Source organism: Thamnophis sirtalis, unplaced genomic scaffold, assembly GCF_051295495.1.
Source record: "Thamnophis sirtalis isolate CommonGarterSnake01/CBP01778 unplaced genomic scaffold, rThaSir2_p1.2 scaffold_5, whole genome shotgun sequence".
NCBI lineage: Eukaryota > Metazoa > Chordata > Lepidosauria > Squamata > Natricidae > Thamnophis > Thamnophis sirtalis.
This window is the reverse complement of record NW_028261385.1, coordinates 10,324,295-10,340,171: the sequence shown is the minus strand read 5'-3', so window position 1 is coordinate 10,340,171 and position 15,877 is coordinate 10,324,295. Positions and strand designations below refer to the sequence as shown.

Genomic DNA, 15,877 nt, shown 5'->3' with positions numbered 1-15,877 from the left:
TGATATCGCTAGTCCAGAATGTGGCCACGCGAGCGATTGTGGGTGCACCTCGTTTCACCCACATAACACCTATCCTCCGCGAGCTGCACTGGCTACCTGTCGATCTCTGGGTGCGCTTCAAGGTGCTACTTGTCGCCCACAAAGCCCTTCATGGTAGTGGATCTGGGTACTTGAGAGACCGCCTACTGCCAATCACCTCCACTCGACCAATTAGATCCCACCGATTAGGCCTCCTCCGAGTTCCATCTGCCAGTCAATGTCGACTGGCAACCACGCGGAGGAGAGCCTTCTCGGTGGCAGCTCCGACCCTATGGAACGATCTCCCCGTGGAGATTCGTACCCTCACCACCCTCCAGACCTTCTGCACAGCCCTTAAAATCTGGCTATCCCGTCAGGCCTGGGGCTAAAGACTGTAACCCACCCGAATTGTATGAATGTTGTGTTTTAATGATGTATTGTTTTATATGTTAAACGTCTGTTTCCCCCCTCCCTCTTGAGTTGTAAGCCGCCCTGAGTCCCCCCAGGGAAAAGGGCGGCATATAAATAAACTTAAACCATAAACCATAAACCATCGCTGTTCCAGGAGATGCCAGAGTCGAAGAAAAAGAACTAGAAAAAATAGTAAAATATCGCAACCTGGTCATCGAAACTAGCCGATTATGGATGAAGCATATAACAGTGATACCCATTGTCATCGGGGCACCATGTCCAAGAATTTTAAAAAAGACTTCCACAAATTGCAGCTTCCTGCAATAACACCAGCGAAACTGCAAAAAACTGAGCTACTCGGAACATCGTATATTGTGGGACACTGGCAGCAATCCGTATCAACCATTAGCACCAGTCACTGGTATTTGTAATGCATTTTTGAATGTTCAGTTGGCTGAGTTTCATGTTTAATGAATAAAGTATATAATAAATAATAATAACGTGGAATACAAATAAATAACATACTCAATAATTTTAAAATATCGCTTTCGTAGGTAGTCCTGACTTGCAATCAGTGGTGGGTTGTACTTATTGTCCCTACCGTTTCGCTGATCGCGCGTGCGCACGATCCGTTCGTTCGCCTGCCTGACGCGTGCTGCACGTGCGTGCACAATCCACCCACCCCCCTGCGACTGCCAGCTGATTGTCGGGACTTGCGCAGGTGGCGCACACTGTGCGCATGCACAATTTGCCTTTTGCCATAAAAACAGGTATAGAGTGCAGGCGGGCCAAAAGAGCCACCGTACCGGTTTGCTATCAGCTGCTCCGGGCCACTACCGGTTCTACCGAACCGGGCCGAACCGCCAGCAAACCCACCTCTGCTTGCAACCATTCATTTAGTTATAAAGGCCCTGAAAAAAAGTGACTCGCAACCAGTTCTTGCACTTAAGACTGTCACAGCATCCCCACAGTCACGTGATCAAAATCCGGGCACCTGGCATGTATTTATGACGGTTGCGGCGTCCAACGACGGCCGTTTGTGACTTTCCCAGCTGGCTCCTGACAAGTGAAAGCAGCAGAGAAACGAAATGGAGCTTTACCTGCTTCGAGTTTTCTTTGAGCTCTGCTACTCTTCTGGGTGACACTTTGGACTGGGGTCTCCCCTGATGTTGGCCAATCTTGGGAAGAGTCCGGCATGTGCCGCTGGGGCCCCTAGATGGGAAAAAACGGATTGTAGTTGAGCACGTTTCTTAAAGAGGGAAAGATTCAAGATCCGGGTCATGGATGGTGTGTGTGCGTGTGTGTGTGCGTGTGTGTGTGTGCGTGCTGTCAATTAAAGTCCCAGTGGTTGCCACAATAAGGCAATGAAATCCCCTCCCTTTAAATCTCTATGGCAGGGATGTCAAACTCAACTTCATGGAGGGCCGCGCCAGGGCGGTGGTTGACCTCGGGGGCGGGGGGGAATGGCCAACTGGGTGGGCGTGGCCAGCTTGACTCCACTCCCCAAACTGCTGGCATGTTTCCTCTTCGCATTGGGTAGACTAGGCTGAAGCGATGTGGATAGACTGGGCCGAAACGACACAGGCCAGCCCCTTACATTTACCAGGATGGTCCCGCGGGCCAGATCTGACCACATGGTGGGCTGGATCCAGCCCTGGGCCTTGAGTTTGACACCCCTGGTCTATGGAGATTCTCAGTCCTCCAGATCATGTTTGTCCCAAAGGATATACAGTACAGGTAGTACAGTGCAGTGAGCCATGTGTAGATCTGTACATTGGAGAAACAAAACAACCACTTCATAAAAGCATGGCACAACATAAGAGAACAAACGCATCGGGACTAGATTCAGCAGTCCATCTGCATTTAAAAGACAAAGGGCACTCTTTGGAAGATGGCAAAATCCACATTTTGGACAGAGAGGACCGCTGGTTTGAAAGAGCAGTCAAAGAGGCCCCATCTATGTCCAAATTGAACAACCCTCTCTCAACAGAGTGGGAGGGATACGACATTATCTATCTCCAGTCCACAACACAGTCCTTCCAAGAAGGGAGCACACCCATTTGCACCACTCAAAGTAACCCTGTGGACACAAACCTCCAAGTGGACTCAACATTAGATCGCATAGATTGGGCCTCCTCCGAGTTCCATCTGCCAGTCAGTGTCGACTGGCAACTACGCGGAGGAGAGCCTTTTCAGTAGCAGCTCCGACCCTTTGGAACGATCTCCCCGTGGAGATTCGTACCCTCACCACCCTTCAGACCTTCCGCACAGCCCTCAAGACCTGGCTATCCCATCAGGCCTGGGGTTAAAGATTATAATCCATCCCCGCCCGAATGTTGAATGAATGTTGCTTTACTCTTTTAATTATGTATTGTCCTATATGTCTCTGTATGTTTCCCCTTCCTATATAAGTTGTGAGCCGCCCTGAGTCCCCTCAGGGAAAAGGGCGGCCTATAAATAAACTTAAATGAAATGAAAATGAAACAACTTTCTAAAAGGATGCAAAGGACCAGCTGTCTGTAAGGAATATAAATCCTTCCATTCCCCACCATCCAGTCAGAGCTGAAGAAGCTTCTTGGATGAGAAGCAAAATGTCCAAAGAAAAAAAGCAGAAAGTCCAGTTGCCTCTTGAAAAAAGCACTTTTGGGACCCCTCCCTTCAATTTTTCTTTCTTTCAACAACCCTGCAATCCCTTTCATCGGGGTGGAGTTGGAGAGATTGAGCAGAGTTTGAGCATTTACTGGCCGGATTCTCTTCTTGACGCCTATAGGGAGCTCACAGCAGATATTTTTTCTTTGCACCCAGAGAGAGAAATATCTGCCGCTATATCTCCCTATATCTCCCCAGCCCCCAGGAGCTCTCTGAAAGCCTCCATAAGGGTATGCACAGTCATTTTGGTGAAGGGGCAGGGCTTCAGGAGGCAAAAAATGCTGTATTTGGTGTATAAGACGCACCCAGATTTTCAGCCTCTTTTTTGGGGGGGGAAAGTGCGTCTTATATTCCAAAAAATATGGTATTTTCACTCCTGGTCGTAACCGAATCCCTTATGCCGCCAGACTTGAAATTTTGGGTTTAGACAACTTAGAAGTACACCGCTTTCGGTCTGACCTAAGCGTCGTACATAAAATTATCTGCTACAATGTCCTATCTTTCAATGACTACTTTAGCTTCAACCACAACAATACACAAGCACACAATAGATACAAACTCAAGGTAAACCGCTCCAAACTCGATTGCAGAAAATACGACTTCAGCAACAGAGTGGTCAACGCCTGGAATGCTGTACCTGACTCTGTGGCTTCTTCCCCAATCCTCCATAACTTTAACTTTAGACTGCCTACTGTCGACCTCACCCCATTCCTAAGAGTTCCGTAAAGGGGGCATGCATAAGCGCACCAATGTTCCCACCGTCCCTGTCCTAATGTTTCCTTTTATTCCTATTCATTTCATGTATTCATAATCATGTTTATACTTATATCTGTTATCTAATACATGCTTGATGAAAATAAATAAATAATAAATATAAATAAAGTTATCTATCTATCTATCTATCTATCTATCTATCTATCATCTATCTATCTATCTATCTATCTATCTATCTATCTACCTACCTACCTACCTACCTACCTACCTACCTACCTACCTACCTACCTACCTATCTACCTACCCATCTACCCACCCACCCACCCATCCATCTACAAGACTTAACATGTTGAATACAACACCATTTGCATTTCAGAAATGGGGAAAAAAATTAAATGAATCAATAAAAGTGGCTACTAAAGAATTATTACCTAATGCCATCCAGCAGCTGCATTTCTCTTACCTTTTTGCTTTCCCTCCACTTCTTGATTTATTGTCTACTGTGGAAGAGAAAAAAAGACAGCATTTAAAATTAAAAAAGAAAAAATAATACTCTGAACAGAAGCAAAGAAGTTCTCAAGTTTGTGTTAAGCTCAGGTTTGCTCTGTGTTTATGTGTGTGTCTGAGAGAGAGAGAGAGAAAGGGAGGGAGGGAGAGAGGGGGTTTCTGGTTTATTGAACTCAATGCCCACTGCTACACCATACCTACAGGAATTTAGAAGGAGAAAGGCCAACATTTATTCCAGATGAATATTCCAAGGAACTTGGACTTTATGCAGTAAAAATCCGGAAAGAACCTGTTGCACAGTTATCTTGCCCAAAGCAAACACAAACGCAAGGCAGCTGACAGGAAAGGAGTTCAATTAAGTCAGTGTTTCCCAAACTTAGCACGTATGGACTTCGAGTCCCAGAATTCCACAGCCAACATGGCCATTGCTAAGGATCCTGGAAGTTGAAGTCCATACATCTTATAATAGGGAAATAGCAATAGCAGTTAGACTTATATATCGCTTCATAGGGCTTTCAGCCCTCTCTAAGCAGTTTACAGAGTCAGCATATTGCCCCCAAACAACAATCCGGGTCCTCATTTTACCCACCTCGGAAGGATGGAAGGCTGAGTCAACCCTGAGCCAGTGAGATTTGAACAGCCGAACTGCAGAACTGCAGTCAGCTGAAGTAGCCTGCAGTGCTGCATTTAACCACTGCGCCACCTCGGCTCTAATATTTGATTAGATGATCTTCAAGGTCCCTTGAAAATCTTGATGCCACAATTCTCGTCTTTCATTTGGCATGTAAACTGGCTGGGTGACTTTGAGCTAATCACCAGGAGCTTGGGAGTTCTAGTCCTGCCTTAGGCATGAAAACCAGCTGGGTGTCTTTGGGCTGATCATCAGGTGACTGTGAGTTCTAACCCCGCCTTAGGCATGAAAACCAGCTGGGTGTCTTTGGGCTGATCACCAGGAGCTTCTGAGTTCTAGTATGATATTGGGAATGAAAGCAGCTGGGCGACTTTGGGACAATCATCAGGAGACAGTAAGTTCTAGTGCCCCCCTCCCCTTAGGCATGAAAGCCTGCTGGGTGATTTTGGGACAGTCACTCTTTCTCAGTCCAACCCACCTCACAGGGTTGTTGTGGTGGCAAAAAAAAGGAAGAGGAAGGAGTATGTACATTCACCGCTTTGAGTGATAAAGTTGGGTTAAAAATCAAATAAATAAATAAATAAAATGAGCCACACCGATATGCGTTCCTGCTCCACCATGTAGAGAGGCCAATATTCAAGAAGTATGAAATTCAGTGGCAAACCATTCTCGCTTTTAAACAGGGTTCCTTTGCAGGTGGAGGTTGGGAGGGAAGAGGCATTAAGTATTAGTGGCGGCGACAACATTTAAAACACAAAAAGTTCTTTCTGAGCAACGCAACGTACTGGTGTCGACAACTTTCCTGGTAATCTTGGGGTACTTTTGGAACTTGACGTAGTAGTAGCTTTCATACTCCATCAAAATGGTCTCCAGATCAACGTTGTCGCACACTTCAAAACGGCGCAACCCACATTTTGTTTCCTGTTCCAGTGCGCTAGCAGCATCTACATACCTGGGAGCGACAGATTTAGAAAGTTTCAGGGTGTGATTGAGGATTGAGGATGGTCGTCATTTACGACACGAGTTTTATACAGGAAAAAGAGAGAGGAAAAAGTATAAAAACAGGATCAGGATTGCCGTGCAGGAATCAACTATTTCTGCATTTTTTGCATATGTGTTAGATTTCAGGTCCCTATCATGCTGAGTCAGATTGGCTGGGACTGATGGGAGCCCTCAGTCAATCCAGTACTGCTATGTACCGAATTGTTGTACGCATAAGGCAAGAGGTCAGCCCAATTATCTTGTTGATAATTGACATAGCATCTAAGACAGTGTTTCTCAACCTTGGCAACTTGAAGATGTCTGGACTTCAACTCCCAGAATTCCCCAGCCAGCGAATGCTGGCTGGGGAATTCTGGGAGTTGAAGTACGGACATCTTCAAGTTGTCAAGGTTGAGAAACACTGATCTAAGATACTGCTCTAGAATTGAGTTAGCCCTTCACAAGCCCCATTTGTCTGCAGATGGTGGGCGGAGCTTAGACCCTGGGCAAAGCCTATTAACTTCAGGAACTACTTCCAGAAGAGGGAGGTGAATTGGACCTCCAGTGATCATTAATCAACTGCATAAAAATGGCTGGTGCCCCTTGCAGTACTCCCGAATGGGAGTACTCTAAACTGGAAGCACCCCCAGAGGGCAGTTGAAAGCGGTCTTCCACTCATCCCCCTGCTTTTATGTGGACTCTGTAGTATGCCTCCCTTAAATCCAATTTTGTGAAAAACTTCCCCTTTGCCAAGTGAGCTAACATGTCCTTCATGAGGGGTAAGGGGTACACGTTTTCCACGCAAATTGATTGATTGATTTGATTGATTTATTATATTTCTATGCCGCCCTTTTCCCCGGAGGGGACTCAGGGCGGCTTACAATCCAAGTCAAGGGGGGGGGTACAAATAAGGGAAAGAAAAAAGCAAAAAAAAACACAAAACAGTACCACAATTTAAAAGCACACAACAATCATACCATTCGAGAGGGGACAAAAGCTCATTAGCCCCAGGCCTGTTGGAACAGCCAGGTTTTAAGGGCTTTGCAGAAGGCCTGGAGGGTGGTGAGGGTTCGAATCTCCACCGGGAGCTCGTTCCAGAGGGCCGGAACAGCCACAGAGAAGGCCCTCCTCCGGGTGGTCGCCAATCGGCATTGGCCAGTGGATGGAATTCGGAGGAGGCCTAATCTGTGGGATCTAATTGGTCTATTGGAGGTAATTGGCAGCAGGCGGTCTCTCAATGGCATTGAGGTTTTTGTAATTTACACATAAGCGAAGAAACCTGAACTTCATTATCAGACACTCTATGAAGTTCACTTATGGCAACTATTAGAGCACTGGTCCTCAAACGATGGCCCGTGGGTTGGATATGGCCCGCAAATGCAAAGTATCTGACCCGCGGAGTGGTGGGATTCAGCCCTGTTCCTCGCGCCGCCTCTCACCGTCAGCATTATATTCCAGTGAGCATCCACTCCAGCTGCACTTCTGGTTAGTTATTTCACTGGTTGAGATGCACTTCTGATCACACCGCTGCTGCCGAAGGTAAGGCCGAAGGGTGCTGAGGAGGACCAGCTGAATGAGGGGTGATCTCGCCAGTGCAGCCACGTGATCCAGGGCCAGTGGGTGAGTAGGGAAGGGGCTGCTGCTGGCTTGAAAAGCAGCTCTGCTGCCAGCTTGTAAAGTAGTGCTTTAAAAGTCTTTAAAAACGCTTTAAAAACAGCCTTTCAGGATGTTTTTCACAGCCATATGATCCAGGACCGGTGGGTGAGTAGGGGAGGGGCAAGTACAGCAAGGACAAAGGCAAAATGGACTGCTAAATTGGCCGCGCCCACCTAGTCACATGACTACCTAGCCGCATCCACCTAGACAGTCCGGGCCCCCAACAGCCTGAGGGACCGTGAATCGGCCCCCTGTTTAAAAAGTTTGAGGACCACTGAATTAGAGTTTTGTAATATGTTGTTGGCTACCTTTAAACCCAATGAATGCTTACCCTTCTTCCGTTAAATAATGTAAAATCAAAATAAGGAGATTTTTGCGCCGGGCTTCTGTTCGTATGTGTTCCTAGGAAACAAAAAAAGAAAATAATAACATATATGGCTCTATAAAGCATGCATTGATGACTCTAGATCAGGGGTGTCAAATTCAAGGCCCGCAGGCACGATCCGGCCCTCGAGGTGCTTAGATCTGGCCTGCAAGGCCTCCCTGGAAACATTGAAAGACCAGCCCACAATGCCTCTGCCAGCAAAAACAGAGCAATCAGGCATAGGACATGAGAGAAAGGTGTTGAATAAGAGACGAGGATGACCAACAGAAAGGTGGATGGGCTCACGTTACAGTGGGACACTGCTGGAAAACAGTGAAGGACCAGGTTGCCATGGAGAAAAACTATTTATGGGATTGCTAAAAGTGAGCAGTAAATCTGATGGCACATAATCCAATCAATCAATCAATCAATCTGTTGGAAGAAATATCCGTCTGGTTCAGTTCCAAGCCGGGAGAAAGGCACAGGAGACAAAATGGAGGCTGGAGGTGGATTGTAAAGATGGTTTATGATGAAGCAGAGCCAGCAAGCACATGGTTCTAGTTTAGCTGAGCACATGGAATTCAGAGAGGGTGTCTTTTATAACCTCTCTTGGGCTTTGCACTTGAGCTTCCTGTTCCTGTGCAAGAACAGGTATTCTATTGGTTGTTGTCAGACTCCCATGGGGGCCATGTAAAGGTCATAGCTGGCTATGTAGGTTGCTAAAGCTCCCCGGTTTGGTTGAAGTTTCTGAGGGTGATGCAATGAAAGGGCGTTGGGCAATTCCTATTGTGGCTGAGGGATCATCCTACCATTGTTGGAAGTGAGGGTGAGGGTATTTGCTTATGAACAGAGCTATCTACCTCTTTATCTCTTAAGTGCTGACATCTGTTGAGGGCTATTACGAAAGGTGGGGGCTACATTCTTCTCTCCAAGAGCATATCTGTCAGTCGTGCCTCTTTCAAAATCCAAGAAAGGAAACCCCCAACTCCATTGGTTTAGAGAAAAGGTAGTTTTACTAGATGTAAAGTGATAGCAATGAAAGTAAAGCAAGATCTGAGGCTAAAGGTGCGAAATTGTACATATCAAAAGTTTACCCAAATCCCTCCCCTCAACAATCTCAAGATGAATGTCCAATCTGCAGTCTCCAAGGCTGTCGTGTGGGGTGCATCTTCAGGTGGCTTCATCCATCTGGTATGCAGACGGCTGTCCTTGACCAGACTTAAACAAGTTCATTCAGCATGCGCAGAAGATGGTGAGAACCAAAGCTCCCTCTTCATCCGAAGACATCTCCACCAGCGCACTTCCCCTCCCAAATACTGAAAACCTCTCATCCCCCTGTTACTACGGCAGCCGATAGCAAGCAAGCAATATAGGGGTCAACATTAATTCTCCCTTTAGGGAAATATAATATTCTGACTTTTTAATATTTCCTAAAATATTTCATTCTTCTAGGAGAGGGGTGGGTGCTAACTTTCTACCAATCAATCAATCAATCAATCAATCAACTGAAACAAACATTCTATCCTCTGCAGGCTTCTAAATCACAGCACTTATCCTCAGCAAGATAATCCTCTTTTACTTGACAATATATAAACTATTCACTATTCGGAGTCAACTTCCCTAATACAATAAGCAAGAATTTCTTAGGGACTGGAGCACCACCTAGTGGCTCTAAGTGGAAACCCTAATTTTTATTTCAACGCCGTTTAGAAAATTAGTGTTTTAATACTGGAAAAGTTGGAAGAAAGAGGTCAGCCGGCAGCAAGGTGAATTAACTCAATTGCAGCAGCCATGGGGGCATCACTGGAAGATCTGAAGGGCCAGATTGGGAGACAGATCTATCCGCATCGACTTGACGACACATCAATCCGGCAAGCATAAACTGAGTTAAGAACCATAATTTCTCAGGTTAAGTCTCAGCAGCCAAGGGTTAGAAGGCAGGAAAAGGGAAACTATATTTTAAGGGGCTCTCAAAGATCACCAGGACTTAAGCTCCTGTTTAGAGCCGAGGTGGCACAGTGGTTAAATGCAGCACTGCAGGCTATTTCAGCTGACTGCAGTTCTGCAGTTCGGCTGTTCAAATCTCACCGGCTCAGGGTTGACTCAGCCTTCCATCCTTCCGAGGTGGGTAAAATGAGGACCCAGATTGTTGTTGGGGGCAATATGCTGACTCTGTAAACCGCTTAGAGAGGGCTGAAAGCCCTATGAAGCGGTATATAAGTCTAACTGCTATTGCTATTAAGCTAAAATCCGAATAAAATAAGAAGAAAAATGAAGCTAAACTTGGTTAAGATTCAGAAGATTTTCTGAATGAAGATCATTACTTTCTGGATCATGGAAAATTTCTGCAGCCACATCGCAAGCAGTGACAGCGCCAAACAAGACGTATATTTGTTGGAAGAAATATACTTCTGGGTTCAGTTCCAAGTGGGGAGAAAGACACTGGAAACATGGCGGCTGCTTGGAAAGATGATTTAATGGTGGACAGGACCACATCAGCGGTGGGATTCAAATTTTTTTACTACCAGTTCTGTGGGCGTGGCTTCACAGGCATGGCAGGGGAAGGATACTTGAAAATCCACATTCCCTCCCCACCCCACTAACCTGCTTTCCTGCTCTGTTCTCCTGTTTAGGGCAACAAAAGAAGATTAGCCGGGACGCTGGGAGGCAGTGAGGGCAGGGCCAGCCTATTTACCGGGTCTCCAAACTACTCAACATTTCCGCTACTGGCTCTCCAGAACCTGTCAGAACTGGCTGAATGCCACCTCTGGACCACATGCATTGAAGATGTTGGGCGAAGAAGAAAAAAGGGAAGAGATGCTGAGTGCACCCTGTGTTTTATACCCTCTCTGGGCTTTTGAATTTGAGCTTGTAGTCTGATTGTCAGGCTCCCATGGGTCCATGCAGGGGCAACTCAATAGGCTGTCCTGAATCCCAGGCTTGGTTGAGCCTTGCTGGGTGATGTAATCCTCCCAGGTGCCATGTGGTGAGATGGGTAGAGGGCTAATCCTATCATGTCCTGAGGGCCATGTCTTAATCCCATCACCCTGGAGCTGAAGGGGGCAGGGAGCTGTTTTGTCTTTAAAAACACATCTCTCCTTTTCTCATCCAGGGAAATATAATATTCTGCCTTTTTAATATTTCCTAGAATATTTAATTCCTCTAGGAGAGGGGTGGGTGCTAACTTCCTACAATAAGAAGAAAAATGAAGCTAAATTTCGAAGATTCGGAAGATTTTCTGAATGAAGATCATTACTTTCTGGATCATGCCAAATTTCTGGAGCCGCATCGCAAGCAGTGACAGAGCCAACCAAGTCATAGTATGTTGCGGTTGTGGTAACAAAAGGGAAATAAAGGGAGGGATGCTGGCAAAACAGAAATGGGTACTTCTTACAAGGATTTAAATGCAAAGAGGAATAATAACCCAAACACTTGATTTATCCCCTTTTCATCATCCGTCGAACTCTCTCTATGGGAGAAACTGCTGTCTGCAAAGGACTGTCTCTCTTTTCAAGGGTTCCACCACAAAAGCACGTAGGACAAAATCGCGCTCGACAAAAGCGCGCTGTGACGTCATCACAGCGCGACGAAAAAGTTCGAAAAATGTAAAAATAAAGCGAAAACCTTACCCTAAGCCCCCCAAACCTAACCCTAAACCTAACCCTAAACCTAACTCTTAACCTAACCCTAAACCTAACCCTAAACCTAACCGTTAAAGTAATGAAAAACCTAACGCTAACCCTTAACCTAACCCTAACGCTAACGCTCTAAAGCTAACCCTAACCCTTAACCTAACCCTAACCCTAACCCTAACCCTTACCTTTATGTGAATCGGCTTGCTTTAATTTAATTTTTATTAATTTTTATTTGAATTTTTCGATCTTTTTCGTCGCGCTGTGATGACGTCAAAGGCGCGATTTTGTCGATCGCGCTTTTGCCGTCCGCGCTTTTGACGGGTCACGCTTTTCAAGTCTTTGTTCTGTTGGAAGAAATATCCATCTGGGTTCAGTTCCAAGTGGGGAAAAAGACATTGGATTCATGGAAGTTGCTTGGAAAGGTTTTAACGGTGGACAGGATCACATGCCTTGAAAATGTTGGGTGAAGAAAAATATGGGGGCCATGCAGGGGCAACTGTGTAGGCTGTGTTAAGTCCTAAGCTTGGTTGATTTTTGCTGGGTGATGATGTAATGCAGTGGTTCCCAAACTTGGCAACTTTAAGACTTGTGGACTTCAACTCCCAGAATTCTTCAGCCAGCAGAGCTTGAAGTCCACAAGTCTTAAAGTTGCCAAGTTTGGGAACCACTGATGTAATGCAAGGGCTTTGGGATTCCTATTATGGCTTTGCCTGAAGGAGGCAAATCTTTGTTATGTAGAATAGACTGGCCCAGGCCTTAATGGCCCATTGACAAAGGTGGGAAGGCCCCTAAGTTTCCTCCTCCCTTAGGGGAAATATTCTGCTTTCCTTTTAATATTTTCTAATATATTTCATTTTTCTAGGAGAAGGGTGGGTGCTAACTCCCTATAGTTCCTTGCCAGTTTTGAACCTTTATTCACTCCCATCTCTAGCTAGAATTTATACTACATTCTTTCCTCTGTGTATTAGGACATCAACGCTGCAGTGGTTTGTAAATTGCAATATAATTTGAGAATTTAGGAAACCATTTTGCAGATAATACGAATAATCCTTGACAAACACAAAACATAAAGGAGCCTGCCCACTACAGTTGTATGTCGTTGTGGTCGTAAAATGGGTTGGTCACATGATCGATAAATTGGACCATAGTTTTTTGTGGTGGTCATTAAGTGAACACATGGTCATAAAGCAAGCCAATGATTCGCGGTGGGCTCTTGTTAAAAATCAGTTTTCAGCAAAACATCAGTGTGTGGTCACGTGATCGCAGGAGGCTGCAAATAGTCATAAACATGGTACTGTTGCTCAGTGCCCGGAGTTCGGTCACCTGACTGCAGAGGGTGCCCATTGGGACTTCGAATCTGAATTAGTGTCCCCATTTTCAGGTTGGTTGCAACTTTGAATCATTGTTAAGTGACCGGTTAAAACTCAAGGACTACCTATATAGGACACGCTATCCAAATCATGTTAACCAATGAGTAAGCTGCGTGTTATCCTTAGTGAAGCATGTAAACCAGAACCTGCACTTCCTGCATAGGATGAGAACACACCTTTCTCCATCCATCCTGGCCACTTTTTACAGGGCCACAATTAAGAGTGTTTTAACCAACTGCATCCCTATTTGGTTTGGTGGCAGCACTTCAGATAGAAAGTCCCTACCGAGAGTGGTGAAAACAGTGGAGAAGATTATAGGAAGCTTGCTTCCCATTATTTAGGGTGCTGCTTAGATTTGCTTAGAGTTCAAAGCATTGTTAGAGACCCTACACGCCCATTTCAGTCTGTTCCTGTTGCTCCCCTCTGGGAGGAAGTTTCAAAGTATTTCTAGAAGGACTTCCAGATTCTGTAGCAGCTTTGTTTCCTATGCCATCTGTTTGGTAAAGTCACAAGATTCTTTTTTCTTGCCATGTATATGTATACATTTGAACTAGAGTGTGATATTTCTCTGTCATATAATATAGGTGGGTATGTGAGTATATGCATAATGGTTATCTTTTGACACCTAAATGCAATGAAATGTTATTTTAATTTATGCTGATTAGTGTACATTTAAACTGTTTTTATTCCATTCTATTCTATGTTATGGAAAGGTCTTGTAGAAAGTTAGCACCCACCCCTCTCCTAGAAGAATGAAATATTTTCAGAAATATTAAGAAAAGGCAAGATAAAATATTTCCCCTAAAAGAGAAATAAAAATCTTAAGGGAGACAGAAACTCAGAGCCCCAGTTCCCTGCCCCAAGCAGATACTAAGCTCAGATGAACATTTAGAAATACAGATTTGGTAATCCATTACACCTTGCAGCAAGATCTGAAACAAAGGTAGGGTTAACCCTCAGCCACAATAGGAATTGCCCAACAAGCCCCTTCATTGCATCAGAATCCAAACTTCAACCAAACTTAGCTCAGACAACCTACAGGGCCAGCTATGACCCCTGCAACAGCCAATAGAATACATGTCCTTGCACAGGAATGGAAAGTTCAAGTGCAAAGCCCAAGAAAAGGCATAAAAACCGCCCACTCTCAAATCCATGTGGTTGACTGTACCAGAACCAGTGGTTCTACTTCATCATTAAATCCTCTTTCCAATTGGCCTCCAGTGTCTTTTTCCCAGCTTGGAACTGAATCAGATGGATATTTCTCCCAACAATCTATTAACTACTTTTGAAAACTACAGACATCCATACTAGTAGGAGTCAGGGAATGGATTTATTGGAAAATGAATGCTACAATTGCAAGATCATTTCCAATATCACTTGTTCAGCAGTGAGGTTCATGCTGGAAGAAGTTTAGCAGAGTACATGAGAAGAGTCTGCTGGGGCATTTCTGTCCCTTCTGTTTTAATTGGCTTCCCTCTTGGTTCTGCTACATCCATCAGCTTTTTTCCGAAATTCCAGGCCCAATCTATATATATAAAAGCGAAATACCACTCATGCATCATCACAAAAACTCCAGAACCGTAAAGCCTACAAACTTGAAATTTGGCACATATGTTCCTCTTAACTTCTAGGTGCTTACTAAGAAAGGATTTTTCAAAACGACCATCAGATCATTAGTATTTCTTATTTTATTATTAACATGCTCTGATGTCAAGGAGTTAGACATTCTATTCCCCCTCCCCACCTGAAAAGAATTCTGTTCCAACTGCCACTTGGGTATGGGTTTGGGTGTGGTAGGCGTGTAACTCATCCAGCTTGTGGGTTGGGAGTTTAGACATTCTACTCCCCCTCCCCACCTGAAAACTGCTCGAATGCTAAGGAATTAGACTGAGGGAGAGAAGGGGGATAAGATAGGAGAGGCCTCTGTGGGGCAAGCCTGAGGGAGAGAAGGCGATAGGATAGGGGAGGATTCTGTGGAGCAAGCCTGAGGGAGAGAAGGCGATAGGATAGGGGAGGATTCTGTGGGGCAAGCCTGAGGGAGAGAAGGCGATAGGATAGGGGAGGATTCTGTGGAGCAAGCCTGAGGGAGAGAAGGCGATAGGATAGGGGAGGATTCTGTGGGGCAAGCCTGAGGGAGAGAAGGTGATAGGATAGGGGAGGATTCTGTGGGGCCAGCCTGAGGGAGAGAAGGCGATAGGATAGGGGAGGATTCTGTGGAGCAAGCCTGAGCGAGAGAAGGCGATAGGATAGGGGAGGATTCTGTGGAGCAAGCCTGAGGGAGAGAAGGCGATAGGATAGGGGAGGATTCTGTGGGGCAAGCCTGAGGGAGAGAAGGTGATAGGATAGGGGAGGATTCTGTGGGGCAAGCCTGAGGGTGAGAAGGGGAGAGGATAGGGGAGGATTCTGTGGGGCCAGCCTGAGGGAGAGAAGGGGATAGGATAGGGGAGGATTCTATGGGGGCAGCCTGAGGGAGAGAAGGAGAGAGGATAGGGGAGGATTCTGTGGGGTAAGCCTGAGGGAGAGAAGGGGAGAGGATAGGGGAGGATTCTATGGGGCCAGGCTGAGGGTGAGAAGGGGAGAGGAGAGGGGAGGATTCTGTGGGGTAAGCCTGAGGGAGAGAAGGGGAGAGGAGAGGGGAGGATTCTGTGGGGTAAGCCTGAGGGAGAGAAGGGGAGAGGAGAGGGGAGGATTCTGTGGGGCCAGCCTGAGGGAGAGAAGGGGAGAGGATAGGGGAGGATTCTGTGGGGTAAGCCTGAGGGTGAGAAGGGGAGAGGATAGGGGAGGATTCTGTGGGGTAAGCCTAAGGGTGAGAAGGGGAGAGGAGAGGGGAGGATTCTGTGGGGTAAGCCTGAGGGTGAGAAGGGGAGAGGATAGGGGAGGATTCTGTGGGGTAAGCCTGAGGGAGAGAAGGGGAGAGGAGAGGGGAGGATTCTGTGGGGCC

General features: G+C 45.9%; 1 protein-coding gene across 2 annotated transcripts in view; it reads right to left on the bottom strand.

Moving 5' to 3' along the window:
* KATNAL2 (katanin catalytic subunit A1 like 2) overlaps positions 1-15,877 on the bottom strand; it is a 59,625-nt gene that overhangs the window by 37,494 nt on the left and 6,254 nt on the right. For both annotated transcript variants that reach the window (XM_087715302.1, XM_087715304.1), the window contains exons 2-5: positions 7,899-7,969; positions 5,716-5,882; positions 4,256-4,292; positions 1,530-1,641 (exon numbers count right to left, since the gene is read on the bottom strand). In XM_087715302.1, coding sequence (XP_087571428.1) covers positions 1,530-1,641; positions 4,256-4,292; positions 5,716-5,882; positions 7,899-7,969 — 387 coding nt within the window. The remainder of the gene's footprint in view (positions 1-1,529; positions 1,642-4,255; positions 4,293-5,715; positions 5,883-7,898; positions 7,970-15,877) is intronic.